This window comes from Herpailurus yagouaroundi, unplaced genomic scaffold (assembly GCF_014898765.1).
Source record: "Herpailurus yagouaroundi ecotype Mexico unplaced genomic scaffold, PumYag 67690, whole genome shotgun sequence".
In the NCBI taxonomy this organism is placed as follows: domain Eukaryota; kingdom Metazoa; phylum Chordata; class Mammalia; order Carnivora; family Felidae; genus Herpailurus; species Herpailurus yagouaroundi.
In genome coordinates this window covers 4,661,595-4,675,618 of record NW_024420490.1, presented here as the reverse complement: position 1 = coordinate 4,675,618, position 14,024 = coordinate 4,661,595, and the positions used below count along the sequence as shown (strand labels likewise).

General features: G+C 42.9%; 1 protein-coding gene across 3 annotated transcripts in view; it reads right to left on the bottom strand.

Moving 5' to 3' along the window:
- Positions 1-14,024, bottom strand: part of PPEF1 (protein phosphatase with EF-hand domain 1) — a 108,825-nt gene that overhangs the window by 25,369 nt on the left and 69,432 nt on the right. For all 3 annotated transcript variants that reach the window (XM_040468261.1, XM_040468263.1, XM_040468262.1), the window contains 4 exons: positions 11,645-11,811; positions 8,759-8,795; positions 7,756-7,905; positions 3,512-3,661 (listed from right to left, as the gene is read on the bottom strand). In XM_040468261.1, the coding sequence (XP_040324195.1) occupies positions 3,512-3,661; positions 7,756-7,905; positions 8,759-8,795; positions 11,645-11,811 (504 nt within the window). The remainder of the gene's footprint in view (positions 1-3,511; positions 3,662-7,755; positions 7,906-8,758; positions 8,796-11,644; positions 11,812-14,024) is intronic.

The window sequence follows — 14,024 nt, the reverse complement described above, 5'->3', positions numbered from 1 at the left end:
TATCAAGAATTCATTTTTCTTTGACTCAAAGTCAAAGGGGGTATGAGCTTTATAGAACTAAAGTTCTTCAGAATCATCCCTTACCAGGCGTGGGCATTTCTTTTTTCGGTCTAGAATCCATTCACTTGACTAGGTTTACCCAGACTGTGGCTGTAACATAGACTTGATTCTAAAACTCACAGACAGAAAAAGGACCCTTTGTGGGTGAAGCAGTTTCCTCAGAAGAGACCCTCTCTTTCCTTCCAGCAACATCCTCTCCTCTGAAATGCAAGGGCCTTGTGAGTGGTAAGCGCATGAAACAGTAGTTATTCGCAATATCCCTTCCTGAAAATGTTCAAACCGAAAATTGGAAAAGCTTTACTGAATGACAGCTCGTATATGATCCGGCCAATAAAAATCTCTTCGTGCCTCGGCCTTCAAACCTCCTAAATCCAAAATGAATCCAGCAAGAAATGTCCTGTGCTTGTCTGCAGCTCTCAGTTATCCAGTTCCCAAAAGCACGCTTTGGGGGAGAGTTAATAGCTGTGGAAGGTATATCTAAATGCCTCTCTTCTAACACACTAATGCTATAGATTCACTATTCTTTTGCATTTTCCCCTTAGTGACGTATCTTCCTTCCAGCTTGTGAACATCTTTTAAAGGCTGCGCTCAGCCCAAACCCTCCGGCAGCACCTAAATCACTTAAGATGCCTACTCCCTGTGTACCCATTAGCCACACTGGATGAGAAACCGGAGAAGTTCGACTCCTTCTTGAGACCCGCCCCCATCATTCCGAAGCCATCTTTCCCTTCGGAAAAAGAGCTTGGGCCTTAAAGGCAGACCTGAGATCACATCCTGCTCCATCACCCAGTGACTAGCCAAGTGACAAGCCATTTCACTCTTGCGAGCCTGCACAATGAAGCTGACTACTCCCACTACAACTCTGTCCCCCGCCTCCGGTTCTCCGGATACCCCTAACCTTGTTCTGGTTTTCTTTTTTTTCCACAGAACTTTTCACTTAACATCTTATATAATTTACTTGCTTTACCTACTTAACTCCTCTCCCTAGAATGTAAGCTTCACAAGGTAATACATCTTTGGTCACTGACATTCCCAAAAGCCTACGACAGTGCCTGATACATAGCCGGTGTTCAGTAAATTCTTGTTGAATGAATGAATGAAGACTCACTCAGGAAATAAATAATTGCAACTATTTTTTAAACCTCTCTGGTCTTCTTGTTGCAAGTCTGTCTTAAAGGAAGAGTGCCACATTTGTCTATAGAAGGACTTAGCTATGAGTACGTATCTCTCCCACATCTCAGTGAACATAAAACCCAAACCATAGCACTCTGCCAAGAATTATGCACTTCTGTGAGTATGGCACAAATAAAGAGCCTATGACCTTTATCATAACACAGCTCATAGATATTAAGAAATAAAGTGCGAAATCTGGTTTTATCTGGAAATTTCAACTCTAGCTAACTGAAGTATGCACACCCACTTTGTACCAGCAACTGAAGGAAGAAAATCAAGGGTACAACCGAAATTGTTAAAATATCGGGAATGAGATTCTGGTCCATTTTCCCCTGTGTCAACTCCAGTCATGTACATGGAGTCTGTAAGATGCCTCATTCATAGAGATGGGGTGGTGGGAGGTTCAATTACAGAATAATGACCCCCCACACACACTTCTTAAAGCTCCATCCCTCTATAATTCTAACTCATCTAGGCTTCCAGAAGCCACACTTTTCCTTTTGTGCAACTCCAATCTCTTTGGCATCATCCTTTTTATTTACCACAATCCTAGAAGTGCTTGTAATAATCTTTGGTCTCTGGAATTTGGATTTCAGAATCTAAGGAGGCATCCTTTCCTACCTGCCATAGGTTGCCTCTTGTACTTAACTTGATTTTTTTTTTAAATACTTTGGATGCACAAGCCATTAACGAATTCTATTTCTCTCGTACTACCCCTTCTTCCACCCCCTCTCTATCCTCCCACCTCTCTCTTCTCATTATTAGAGGATATTTTGCCTCAGAAATCACATTTTAGTCTACATTTTAGGAATCAAAGTATAAGAGTACAGAGTCAAGAAATAGGGGCTTCTTGGGGGTAAGCAAGTAGAAGAGAAGAAGGCTGATGGGTCCATGATACTAGGACAGAATCAGGGAAAGGGGTAGATGAGAAGAGCCCTCTTAGGGCCTCAAAGATTGTCGTACCCTGCCTCTGCAAAAGAGACCAAGTTTCATGGGATCAGACTGTGGATCTGTTTGTGAGCCCTGGGACATTGTTAAAAACAATAGCACAATCAGCTCAGAGCCTGGAGCCTGCTTCGGATTCTGTGTCTCCCTCCCTCTCTGCTCCTCCCCTGCTCACACTCTGTCTCTGTCTCTCAAAAATAAGTTAACATTTAAAAAAAATTAATTTTTTAAAAATGTTTATTTATTTTTAACAAACGTGGGGCTTGAACCCACGAACCGCGAGGTCATGACCTGAACTGAAGTCGGACGCTCAACTGACTGAGCCACCCAGGCGCCCCTAAACAACTCACTTTTTTAAATGAGCAAAGGATCTGAATAGATATTTCTCTAAAGAAGACATAAAGGTGGCCAATTAGCACATGGAAAGATGCTCAACATCATTAATCATTAGAAAACTGCCAAAAAACCACAACAAATCAAAGCCACAATGAGATTCCACCTCATACCCACTAGGATGGCCACAATCAAAAAGGATAGACAATTGGTTAAGTGAGGATATGAAGAAACTGGAACCTTCATACATTGGTGATGGAGATGTAAAATGGTGTAGCCACTTGGGAAAAGTTTGAAGTTTCTTAAAATGTTCGACTTAGAATTATCTTATGACCGTACAATTCCACTCCTAGGTATATTCCAAAGAGAAAGGAAAACGTATGTCCACACAAAAACATGTCTGTAATGTTTTTGGCAGCATTACTCATAATAGCCAATAAGTGGAAACAACTCAAATGTCTACCCACCGAGGAATGAATAAACAAAATGTTTATTATAGAGTATTATTTAGCAATAGAATATTATTTAGGATATTACTTAGCAATAAAAAGCAACAAAGTACCGATACATCTTACAACATGGATGAACTTCAAAGCACTGGGCTGAGTATAAAAAAAAAAAAAAAAAAAAAAAAAAAAAAGCCAGACACAAAAGATCACCTGTTGTATCGATCTATTTCTAGAACATGTCCAGAACAGATAAATCTATAAAGACCAAAAGTAGATTAGTATGGGATTTCTTTTTCAGGGGATGAAAATGTTCTAAAATTAAATTGTGGTGACAGGTACACAACACTGTGACTGCATCAAAACCATTGAATTAATATACTTTAAATGAGTGAATTACATCTCAATGAAACTATTAAAAGTATAGTGGCGAATTCCCAAAGAAGAGTATGACCTGCTTATGAAGGTCAGCCACTTTCCTGTGTACATATACGAGACAACATCGTCTATGCCGCATCCTCGTTGCTACTTTGGTGAATACTCTGATTACCCACCTGTTCCCATTCATGCTTTGTTAACTGTTCAGAATGGAATGCGCTCGTTTTGGCTTCCCGAGGTAAAATAGTGGCGTTGAATTTCTTTTTCTTCACGTTGGTGTCAGGGTCTCCATCTAAGGGGGTTGGTGGCATCAGCACAGATTTCATCTGCAAAGCAAATTCCCTCTTTAGTCGAACCCCAGGTTTCGTGTGCTGCACGCAGAAACTTCAATGCGAGCCGCCACTCTGTCTATAACGTTGTGCCTCGACCCAATGAGAGACACATGGTCACCTTTTCCATCTCACCTACCACTTTCATCTCGTGGAGCCACTGATCTCTGTAAAGTGGGCCTGTTACTTTCGGTTGGTACATGTTTTAACTAGAGACATGGCCCTTCAGGGAAGGTTTCCCATTCGAGTTTCTAAAGGCCCCCAGAAGCACAGATGTCAGTGCTAGACGTGTCCTGAGGTCTGATCACAGGAAATGCAGGTTGCGAAGGGAAAACTCGTCTCCCTCTGAGCCTTCACCTACACATGGCGCTAAGAGAGAATCAATAGGCTTTAAATTCAGACATGCCTCTCGAGAGGGTGGCTGCCTTTCACGTTGTTGTTTTTTTCCAGGAGATATGGGAGAAAATACATCTGTGTTCACAAAAGTTCTCCAAAGGGACGGAGAAAGCCGTTCAACTTCAATGCCATGTAATTCACGGTCTGACCCTGCCAGCAACTGGTTATGTTCTCTAATCTTAGCAACAAAGGTGATGCATCCTTCGGAAAATAAAATGTCTTTCTGATAGTAAAATGACTATTACAGTCCCTTCTGTGTTCCCTTACTTAAGCTAAGACTATAATTTTGTACTTGTTTCTTCATAACACCATACCTTTATATAAAACAATTGGAAACAACACTTCTGTTAATGGTAGGCACTTTGTCTCTTCTATAAACTAGGGTGTATACGAAATCTTACCTTTAGTTTTTAAAAATAAAATTGAATCTTATTCTAAGATCTTGTCATATTGAGATGGTTGGAAATTCAATCTCAGCGATTATCGGTGAGTTCACAGCCTACCCTCCCATCTCTCCCCAGAAAATATCCCCAGGTCCTGAGCAGGGCAGAATATTCTGGGAGGCTGCTCTTGACTTGGGTCCATACAACTTCTGATAAGCTCACTGGGCAAGGCCACATGGTCTCTTGTCCACGTGGCTTTGATGTTTGCAAGGCTACTTGGGATCAAGATACTTTGCCCCAGCTCCCCCCTAAGGTAGCACACCATCATTTTCTCCTGGGAACCCTACTAGCCATCCCTTCCTACACCCCCTGCCAGGGAGTTTAAAGAATACTAAACCAGAGTTTTATAAAATCTTCCTTCCCTGTCCCTCTGATTGACACCCCCCAACCCACCCACCTTACAAAATGCCTTTAATGTACCTAGAAGGAGGTTGTCATCAGGTTCCCCCATCCTACCCCACTCTGTTAAAATTATACCACCGCAACAGGTATAAACAAGGAAACAGTGTCATCCCTACACTTAAAGGGTACTAAGGGATGGGAAAATGGAGGCTGTAAACTAGACTTGAAAATCTACTTTTATAGTTCATCTAGTAGAGTTCCAAAGGCTTGCACCTACTACTTTCATCATGGTTCAATCATATGTAATACAAGTATGTGCTTCCAGTTCAACCTCACTCTAGCAGGGGTAGAAGATACATGAAGTACACAAGTCAAATGTCTATGTTTAAAACCAGGCTTATGAGTAGATGGAACGATGATTCTCAAAAGAGGTGAAGTTTGAGGTTTCCTGAGAAAATTCCTGGCCCAAAAACTTCTCCCCAGCGTATGTTTTGGTGACTAAAATTCCACCCTCAGGGGCGCCTGGGTGGCTCAGTCAGTTAAACATCCAATTTTTGATTTCAGTTCAAGTCATGATCTCACGACTGTGGGATCGAGGCCTGCATTGGGCTCTGCGCTAAGAGCCTGGTTGGGATTCTCTTTCTCCCTCTTTCTTTCTCTGCATCGACCCCCAACACCCCACTAGCATGTGCTCTCTCTCTCTCTCTCTCTCTCTCTCTCTCTCTCTCTCTCTCAAGTGAATAAACTAAAAAACAGAAAAGGAAAAAGAAAATTCAAACCTCAGTTCCAAGTATCAGGAAAGAGAGGAGAGCGTTGGAGGAGAGAGCTTTGTGTTCAGAGCTTACTCTATGCTGTTTTCTTCATCTAGGTAATTATATTTAATCCTCCTAACAATTCAATATAGTAGGTATTTTTAGCTTCCACACACGGGTGCAGAAACTGAGGCTTAGAAAACTTTGGTGCCTTGCCCGGTCACCCAGCCAGGAAGTGATGGAAGCAGGAAATAGAGCTGGCTATGTCTGTGTGATGTCAGAGCCTCACGGAGTCTACTAGGTCAAGGTGGCTCACACCTTAGGGTCTCCACGGGCATAGGAATAGGCATTTCCGGGCCATGCTCTTAATATCTCAAAAAACTCTAGAGAGGGATGACGGCTCAGACTAACTTCAGGAAAGGCAAAGTTTTCAATCTGATCGATTGGTGGTGGCTGCCTAGCTGCTTAGCACTGTCGTCCCAGGGCGGGTGACGGTAGAGTGTTGCCTTCCTGCCATGTGCTTGCCAATATTTCACTGACAGAAACATCATGTACCCTTGCTCTTGGCTAAAATCACATCCAGTCGTTATGTTAACACTGACTGTCTCGTGTGGATCAAAATATTTTATTGGGTCGATTATGTGCTGATATCATGAGAAAGATGCCTTAAACGTAGGGTGAAAAACTTATCGCAATTGAAGTACTTCTGAGAGTAAAGGGAGGCACTATTAATAATCACACGAGGACAATAGGGTCAAGGCTGGGTCAGATTCGGGAGGAGGTATGTAAAATCACAACAGAATCAGGAAAGAGGTTATAAAGAAGTTTCTATACGGTTTCGTATGAGGTCTGCCCTGCTTTCGTCTTAAATCTCTTAGGAGATATCTAACAAACAGTGATTGAGTATTTACTACAGCTTAGGGGCTGGAGCTATGTCAGTGAATTAGAGAAGCAGGGGAGGACAGTAAACAAACAGTACCCCAGCTCTTTATTCAATTCTGGTAACTGTTATGAAGGATATGTACAAGGGGCTTGAGAACATAGACAAGGGGACCCGACCTAGTCTGGACGTCATGGAAGGCTTTCCAGAGGAGGGGTGCGTTTAAGCTGAAATTGAAAGGATGAGAATTAGCAATAATATTATCTTTCATATGTATGTAAAGGTGTGAGGGCTCCAGGAACCCGAGGTGAATTTCTGTCTGTATCAAATTAAACTCCAGCTCTAGACTCCACTTGCCTAGATGGGTGAGAAGTTGACTATCAGTCTTGAGGGGTAAGGGTTCAGGTTTCTCACTAAGACCATAGGATCATCTGGTTCCAGAGCTGCTTCCGGGCCTCATGCTCACGTGGCACCTCCCGTGCCCCTGGTCTGGGGGCTTCGGCCGGGCTCCGGTACAGGAGGAAGATAATTCCAGGCACTCTGCGAGGCCCAGCCAACGGGGCCCTTCACTCAGTGTGGGAGCTTGACAGTCCACACATAGCCTCTTGAAGGTTCTAGACATGTTCTTGCTCTGCTTCTGTTGTACTTAATATGATTACTCAGGTTTAAAATATTCCCCTCGCCAAATACCCTGAGCCATTTGAAAGTACAAGAGAAATCATATCAATTCAGAAATAAATTGCTGTACGATTCCATTTATATGAGGCACCCAGAATAGTCAAAATCAGAGACAGAAAGTAGAACGGTGGTCACCAGGGGCTGGGGAGAGGGGAGAAGGGGGAGCTGTTGTTTAATGGGTATAGGGTTTCGGTTTGGGAAGTTGAAAAGTTCTGGAGATAGATGGTGGGGGTGTCTGCACGACAATGTGAATGTACATCATTAATGTGACTGAATCGTACACTGAAAAATGGTTACGTATATTTTACCACAACATTAATTAGGAATCTTAATTTCTAAAAATCAGGATTTGTCACTTTTAGAAACCATACGAAATGTCAACATTTCTTCATTTCCACTTTCATCGTGAAGTTAAAATACATATTTTTTCCATATTTAGAAGTTACCCGTTTGGTTATTTCTCTTGCAATCTCAGATTCTCTCAAAATTTGTACTGATCTCTGCAGAGTTACAACTACCAAAACACAAATGAATACAAAATAATAAGTGGAAAGAGGTATAAAACTCTGAGACAAGATTTATGTAAACACTGCTCCTTACTTTGTGTCTTTCTACACGGTGGAGTAAATTCAAGTCTGTGGACTCTGATATCCCACCATGTATGACCAGGATTTCATTGTCAATGATGGTACCAATTGGGAGCCAGGTATAGACGTCCTCTAAGATTTGTAAGATTTGTTTCCCATGTATCTGTAAATAAGAGCTTGAGTAAGTTTTGTTTTTCTGATAAGTTCAAGTTTATCACAAAATCAACAGTTATCACGCCATGCAAAGGGAGTCAACATGGAATTACTAACCCATCAGCATGCATTAATCCTGATACTTTTAGGTACTTGATGGCTTGCTGACTCTGGAGAAGAGACCACCCCTCCCAGGGCTAGCTAATTCCTAGAAATCGGAGATGAACTGTCTTTCATATGCAGGTAGAGTGCTTTTCAACCAAATCAACCAATCCAGACCCCATGTCCCCAACCACCTCCGTTAGAGGGCTTTGGCACTCTAGGCCACTATTCCCGTGCCTTAATCACCCCACAGCCAGGCACCAGACAACTAAACACGGCCCCTATGCCCCAGAGCCTGCTGAAACTGTTCAAAGCAGCCAATCCTAAACCCTGACCCCTTCCCACAGAAACCAAAATGAAGGCTCTTGCCCACATTTTCCCCTCATTCCTTCTGCCTCCGGGCCAACCCTGGTGCTTCTCCACACGGCCCCCCTGGTGCTGGGCCTGTGTTCTAGGGAACTGTGGGTAAAAATCTTCCTTTACGACAGTCATTTCTGTATCTGCGTGTTTTCCCATACGGAGGAAAACAAATCCTGGATACCTTTAATACAACAGAATATGTTCGTATCTATGCTAAAACTTACACAAAAGTCACAATGAAAAAGCTCGGTTTAGTCCAGGAAGCACTGTATTGGCATGGAGCCTGACTAGTTTACTCACCACTCTTCCTAAAGGCTCTTTTTTTTTTTTTTTTTTTTTATTTCTATGTATAAAAAGCAGAGAGGATGCAAAAAAAAAAAAAAAAAGCATAGGAGTCTTACCTTATATTTACACAAAATTTCTTTTGTGAAGCCATACCTGAAAAAAACAATGGTATTTAAACGAATTAAATGTCGACAACTCCTACTTACGGGAGTCACGCCAAAAAGGGAGCCACTGACATCTCACCATCAGAGGTATCAAGAACTCCAGAAACTAGAGTGTAGTTGAAACTATTACTTACCCAAGTCTTTGCTAGGCACGATGGGAAAGAACAAAGGCAGCCGTCCCTACTCCAAAGGAGCTTATAGTATAGTTGGAGAAAGAAGATAAATTCTCATGAAACAATTACAAGGCAACTTAAGAGATATGTTGGAGGTATAGGATGTGTAGACACAAGTTCTCAGAGACGTGTGCTGTGGCAGCTGGGGAAACTGTGTGGGAGAATGCTTTTCATTGAGACAGAATTTCTCAGACAGCCTAAATCTTATAGTAAATGAATGAAGGCACAGGAAGGGGGGATGGGGGAAGGGACCGAACAGAGACAAAGAAAAGCCTAGAAGATAGGAAGTTGGCTCTTTGTACTCTCTCTGATAGAGTTCAGGTAATGGTATTCGAGATTTTCAAGAAACTGTCAGGAATTTTCATGCCTGAACAGCAGTCGCTATGGGAGCTTTAATGATGGAAATCTTTTTTTGATTACTTTCGTTGCCTCAGGATTATAACATATATTCTTAAGGCCCAACGCAGGGAAGTCAGCACACAGCATACTCATTCCAGGTTTCCGTGCAAATCCTGTCACGTCAGGCTTCCACAGTGTCATGCTATGTTTTCCGAGAGGAAGTCAGTCCTCACCAAAGACGGCTGTGTTGTGAAATGCAATGGATACCTTGCAGTCTTCATTTTTCTTGCCCTCTCTAGAATACCAAATACGGTTGACTACACCATCCTTCTGGGAAGCTTCTCTTCTCTTGGGTTCTGTGCCAATAAACCCTCTTGGTTTTCCTCGTGCCTTTCTGGGTATTCTAAATCCTTGGCAAGTTTTTCTCTGCCTAGCCTCGAATGCTGGAGTCCCCTCCGATTCTGTCCTGGGCCCTCTTCTCCCCTCACCTTCTCTTGTGGCAATTTCATCCTTGCCTAGAGCTTCGGGTACTATCTGTGAGCCACTATGGCAGGACAATGCTGTAGGCCACACTTCATTTCTGAGCCCTGGACACGTACACTCAACTGCCTACTCAAAAGCACTTCTAATAACCTTAACCCAGACTGAATTGACCATTCTCTCTCATGCCAACCTTTTCCTCTTATCATGTTCCCAACATCTGTGAACAATGCCACCGTACTTCCCAATTCAAGCCTGGAACCTGGAGGTTACCCTTTATTCTCTCCTCTTTCAAGCCCTCCATATGACGTTACCAAACCTTAAATCATCCTTGCCTAAACTCCTCTTGAATCTGTCTACTTCTTTGCATCTCTATCCCTACAGCCCTAGCCTATGTGAGAGAATCCATCGTCTATCTCTTCAACTACTTCCTAAGTGGCCTCCCACGTGCAAATATTTCTTCCTGCTGCATTTTAAAACAATGCATGTTTTGATACTCTTCTATGATTTTTTTTTTGCTGTCCTTAGAAAAAAGTCCAAATTCCTTTGCACGATCCAACCATCTCTTATGTCTCCAGTCCTATTAGGGACCGTCCTGTCTCTCAGTCGGTGCTCCTGCCCTCTGAAGTGCTTTCATATCGAAAAAGTCTGGTCTCAAGCTCTGCACAAATTGTCCCCTCGCTGTGGAATACCATTTCTCGTCTACCACCCTGGCCCTTTCTGAATGGCTTAATTTATCCTTCAGGTCTCGAGCTAATGCCATACTTCTGTGAGAGAACCCTCTGTCACCCCTCAGACAAGTTAGGTCCCCCACTTTACAAACTCATCACATTGGAAAAACCTGTTTAACATAAGCCTTCCCCACTAGGTGGAAACTCTGTGAGGGCAGAGGCCCTGTCTCTTTCATTAACCATTATAGGCACTAGATAAATATGATTGGCTAACTGAATAAATGAAGGGCTACGTGGCATGCCCAAATAAAAGTATTGAGCTACATTATATATAATGGACCTCTGATGACAGCCTTGGATTATTTTTCATCATAGTCTCAGCATCTGCTTCCATAAACTGAGAGTCAGAATTGAAACTCTATACTCAAGCCAGGTGCCGAAACGGCCCCAGAGACAAAACTAATCAGTTGCTGAGCTTTCATCAAGGCATCCAAAAGCCTAGGATCAAAAGCATAAGGCATATCACATGTCATGCCTTCTACTGCCCTAGATAGAGCCAACTGGTGAAGGAGGGGTGAAGGAGGAAGAAAGAAGGGAAAGGGGAACATTTATCACCTACTGTGCCTTTCAGCAAAATTTGGGAAACCGTTTAACCAATCTTTATTCCTCAAACCTCCAGTGATTCAGAGAGTTGAAACGCTATGTTACAGCTGTTCTCAAATATGTTTGTGAACAACTATGCCAGAAGCAATCACCGTGTCATAAAAAATATACACATCAGTGGAAAGCACAGTACTGGTTTCTGAGACAACATCTGAGGCCAGCCAAAAGAGCAGTTTCATGGAAACTACCACACCGCCAAAGCTGGCCTAGCACATCCACCCAGGAAACCATTTGGCCTGTGATGGTAGTCATAGGAGGAAGAGAAAGAACATTAACAGAAGGGAGAAGCGGGGACAGAACTGGAAGCAAAGATGGGAAGAGGACTTCAGAGTAATTTATAGTCACTCAGGAGAAGACTGAGGTGGTAAATAGAGGTAAGAATTGAGGTCTCCCTTGAGACCCCCCCTCATCCCTACTTCTCTACACTCACCTCTAACTCTCTGCAAGGAACTAAACACGGCACGATTTTTCAGAATGGGAAACAACAGAGGAAATCTAAAGGCCTAAGTTACCTCAGATTCATCATAAAATCTTCATGGTTCCCTCTGTTCAAGTGCAGGTCATTGGGGTAGACAAGAAAACTCACAAACAGGATCATTAGGATCTCTATGGAATTTCTTCCTCGATCTACAAAATCCCCATTAAAAATATATGAGTTGCTCCCTGAGGGGAGACCATTCTGTGGAAGGAGGAGAGGGGGAAAAACAAGCAGTTAAAAGAATGTACTTTTAAAGTAAGGCTTTGTACCTAACGTCCCTGTGAATATGGAGAAAAGAGGCTGAGTTAGTTCCTCCACTGGGGAAAATCTGCTACCTTGAGCTAGTTTCACTCTTCCAGGGCAGGCATCTCCTACAAGGGACCTTGGAAGTGAAGCATTAGCTTGAGACAGGAAGATTCCAGGCGTGGGGCTGGGGGATGGTGATTGCTCTTTCTACGCACTACCTACTATGAGTTTTCTCTGAGAGGAGCTGATTTCTGTCCTGTCGAAAATGGCTACTCCCATCTCTTCCTTCTCCCTCGAAAAGAGAGAAACTTCCACCCAAGGAAGAGCACCGAACCAAGAGCCCAGTCTTTCACTGTAAGAGGCCCTATGTTTCACTTCTTATGGCCGTGAATCCCTCAATTTGCAAAAAGGGGATGACACTACACCCACCCCCCTCCCCAGATCGAATGAGACAGTGGATATGAAAATACTCGGTATGGATATGAAATGGATATGAAAATACTCTTGCTCATGAGCAAGGCTGATAGATCACCAGAACACTCTGATATCATCGCGCCAGGTGTCGAGAGCTGGCAGATATTGTGACCGCTCACCGACCAGGCTTTAACTATTTCGATTATCACTCCTGGACATGAGAGAATACTTTTAAACACAGTGTTGGCACAAAAAAGAACTGGGATCAGGACAAAGGTCTGGTCTTTATAATAGTCCAAATGTTTAAAAAATACATGACAAAGAGAAAAATGTAAGTACTTATCTACCCAAATGTACGTCCCCCTTCAGAAAAGTCACCTTCAGGAAATAATGCACGTATTCTAGTTACGTTAATCTTTTTCCAACTATTTCCAGAGTCCTCTTTTTTAGATTTCAAACTACAAAAGAAATCTTATTACTTTATAGTCACCGCCCGAGGATTTATATACATTTCGAGTTGTTCATATCAATATAATAGAAGTAGTTGAAAAAAATATAATACAGGTTACAATATATGACTTACAATATAGGATTCCAAAAACCATCATGCAATGTCACATGTTCCGAAGAGAAATGGAAACAAACAAGCAAGCAAGCAAGCAACAGTATAGTACCCTGGGCCAGAAATAGGAAGACTTATTTGCTAGTCCCACTTCATTATTTAATCTTTGAGCTACAATTTCCTCATCTGTAAAATGGGGACGATAACTTCCATGCCTAACCATACAGGGCTCCTTTGGAACTCAAATGAGGCTGTGTGTGTACAGCTGCAGGAAAACCACAGAGTACCGTACAAATGAAAAGATTCATTTTATTCCGACCTCCGCGTTATTTCTAATTTTAAGGTCCCGTTATTTTACATTTTCTAATATACTAATTCACATAACTTTATCACGTTAGGCTTAAACAGTATGAGCCAGTTGCAAAACTATAGGTTCCTGCTTCTCAAAACTCCAAGAAAAATGGAAGGATTCTGCGGCTCTGATACTCTTCCTTCCCCAGCCTTCACCTGGTGGGGATGAGTAAGCCAGAGGAATCTGAGGGCTGTTAGAGGCTACAGGCTCTCTTGGGATTCCAGGCCTGGAGGGGACTAGAGGAGCAGCAGAGAGCCCTGGCATGGAGGAACTGGGCCTGAGGGGGCCTGTGCGCCCCTTGATTAAGGGGAGGCCCTGACTCAGAGCATGGGGGAGGGGGAGCTGGATCTTACTAGAAGAAAGTATAGGGCAGTTCTTCCCTATTTCTGAAGCTAAAAGAAAACTAACACTTGCATTTAGGGGTACCTAGAAACAGAAAGACTTCCTCTCACACTCTTGATGCAGGAGTAGCAACTATTGTGCCTACAACTACAGAGAGGCCTTCTATTCTAAGCAGAGAATAGAAAATGAAAATAACCTAGGGGCGCCTGGGTGGCTCAGTCTGTTGAGCCTCAGTCTGTTGAGCTTCCGCTCAGGTCATGATCTCACGGTTTGTGAGTTCGAGCCCCGCGTCGGGCTCTGTGCTGACAGCTCAGAGCCTGGAGCCTGTTTCGGATTCTGTGTCTCCCTCTTTCTCTGCTCCTCCCCCGCTCGTGCTCTGTCTCTCTCTCTCTCTCTCAAAAATAAATAAACATGAAAAAAAAATTTTTTTTTAAATGAAAATAACCTAGTACTTAAGGGGATCTAGTAACCGGAGAAAAGCAGACCAATCAGATCTGC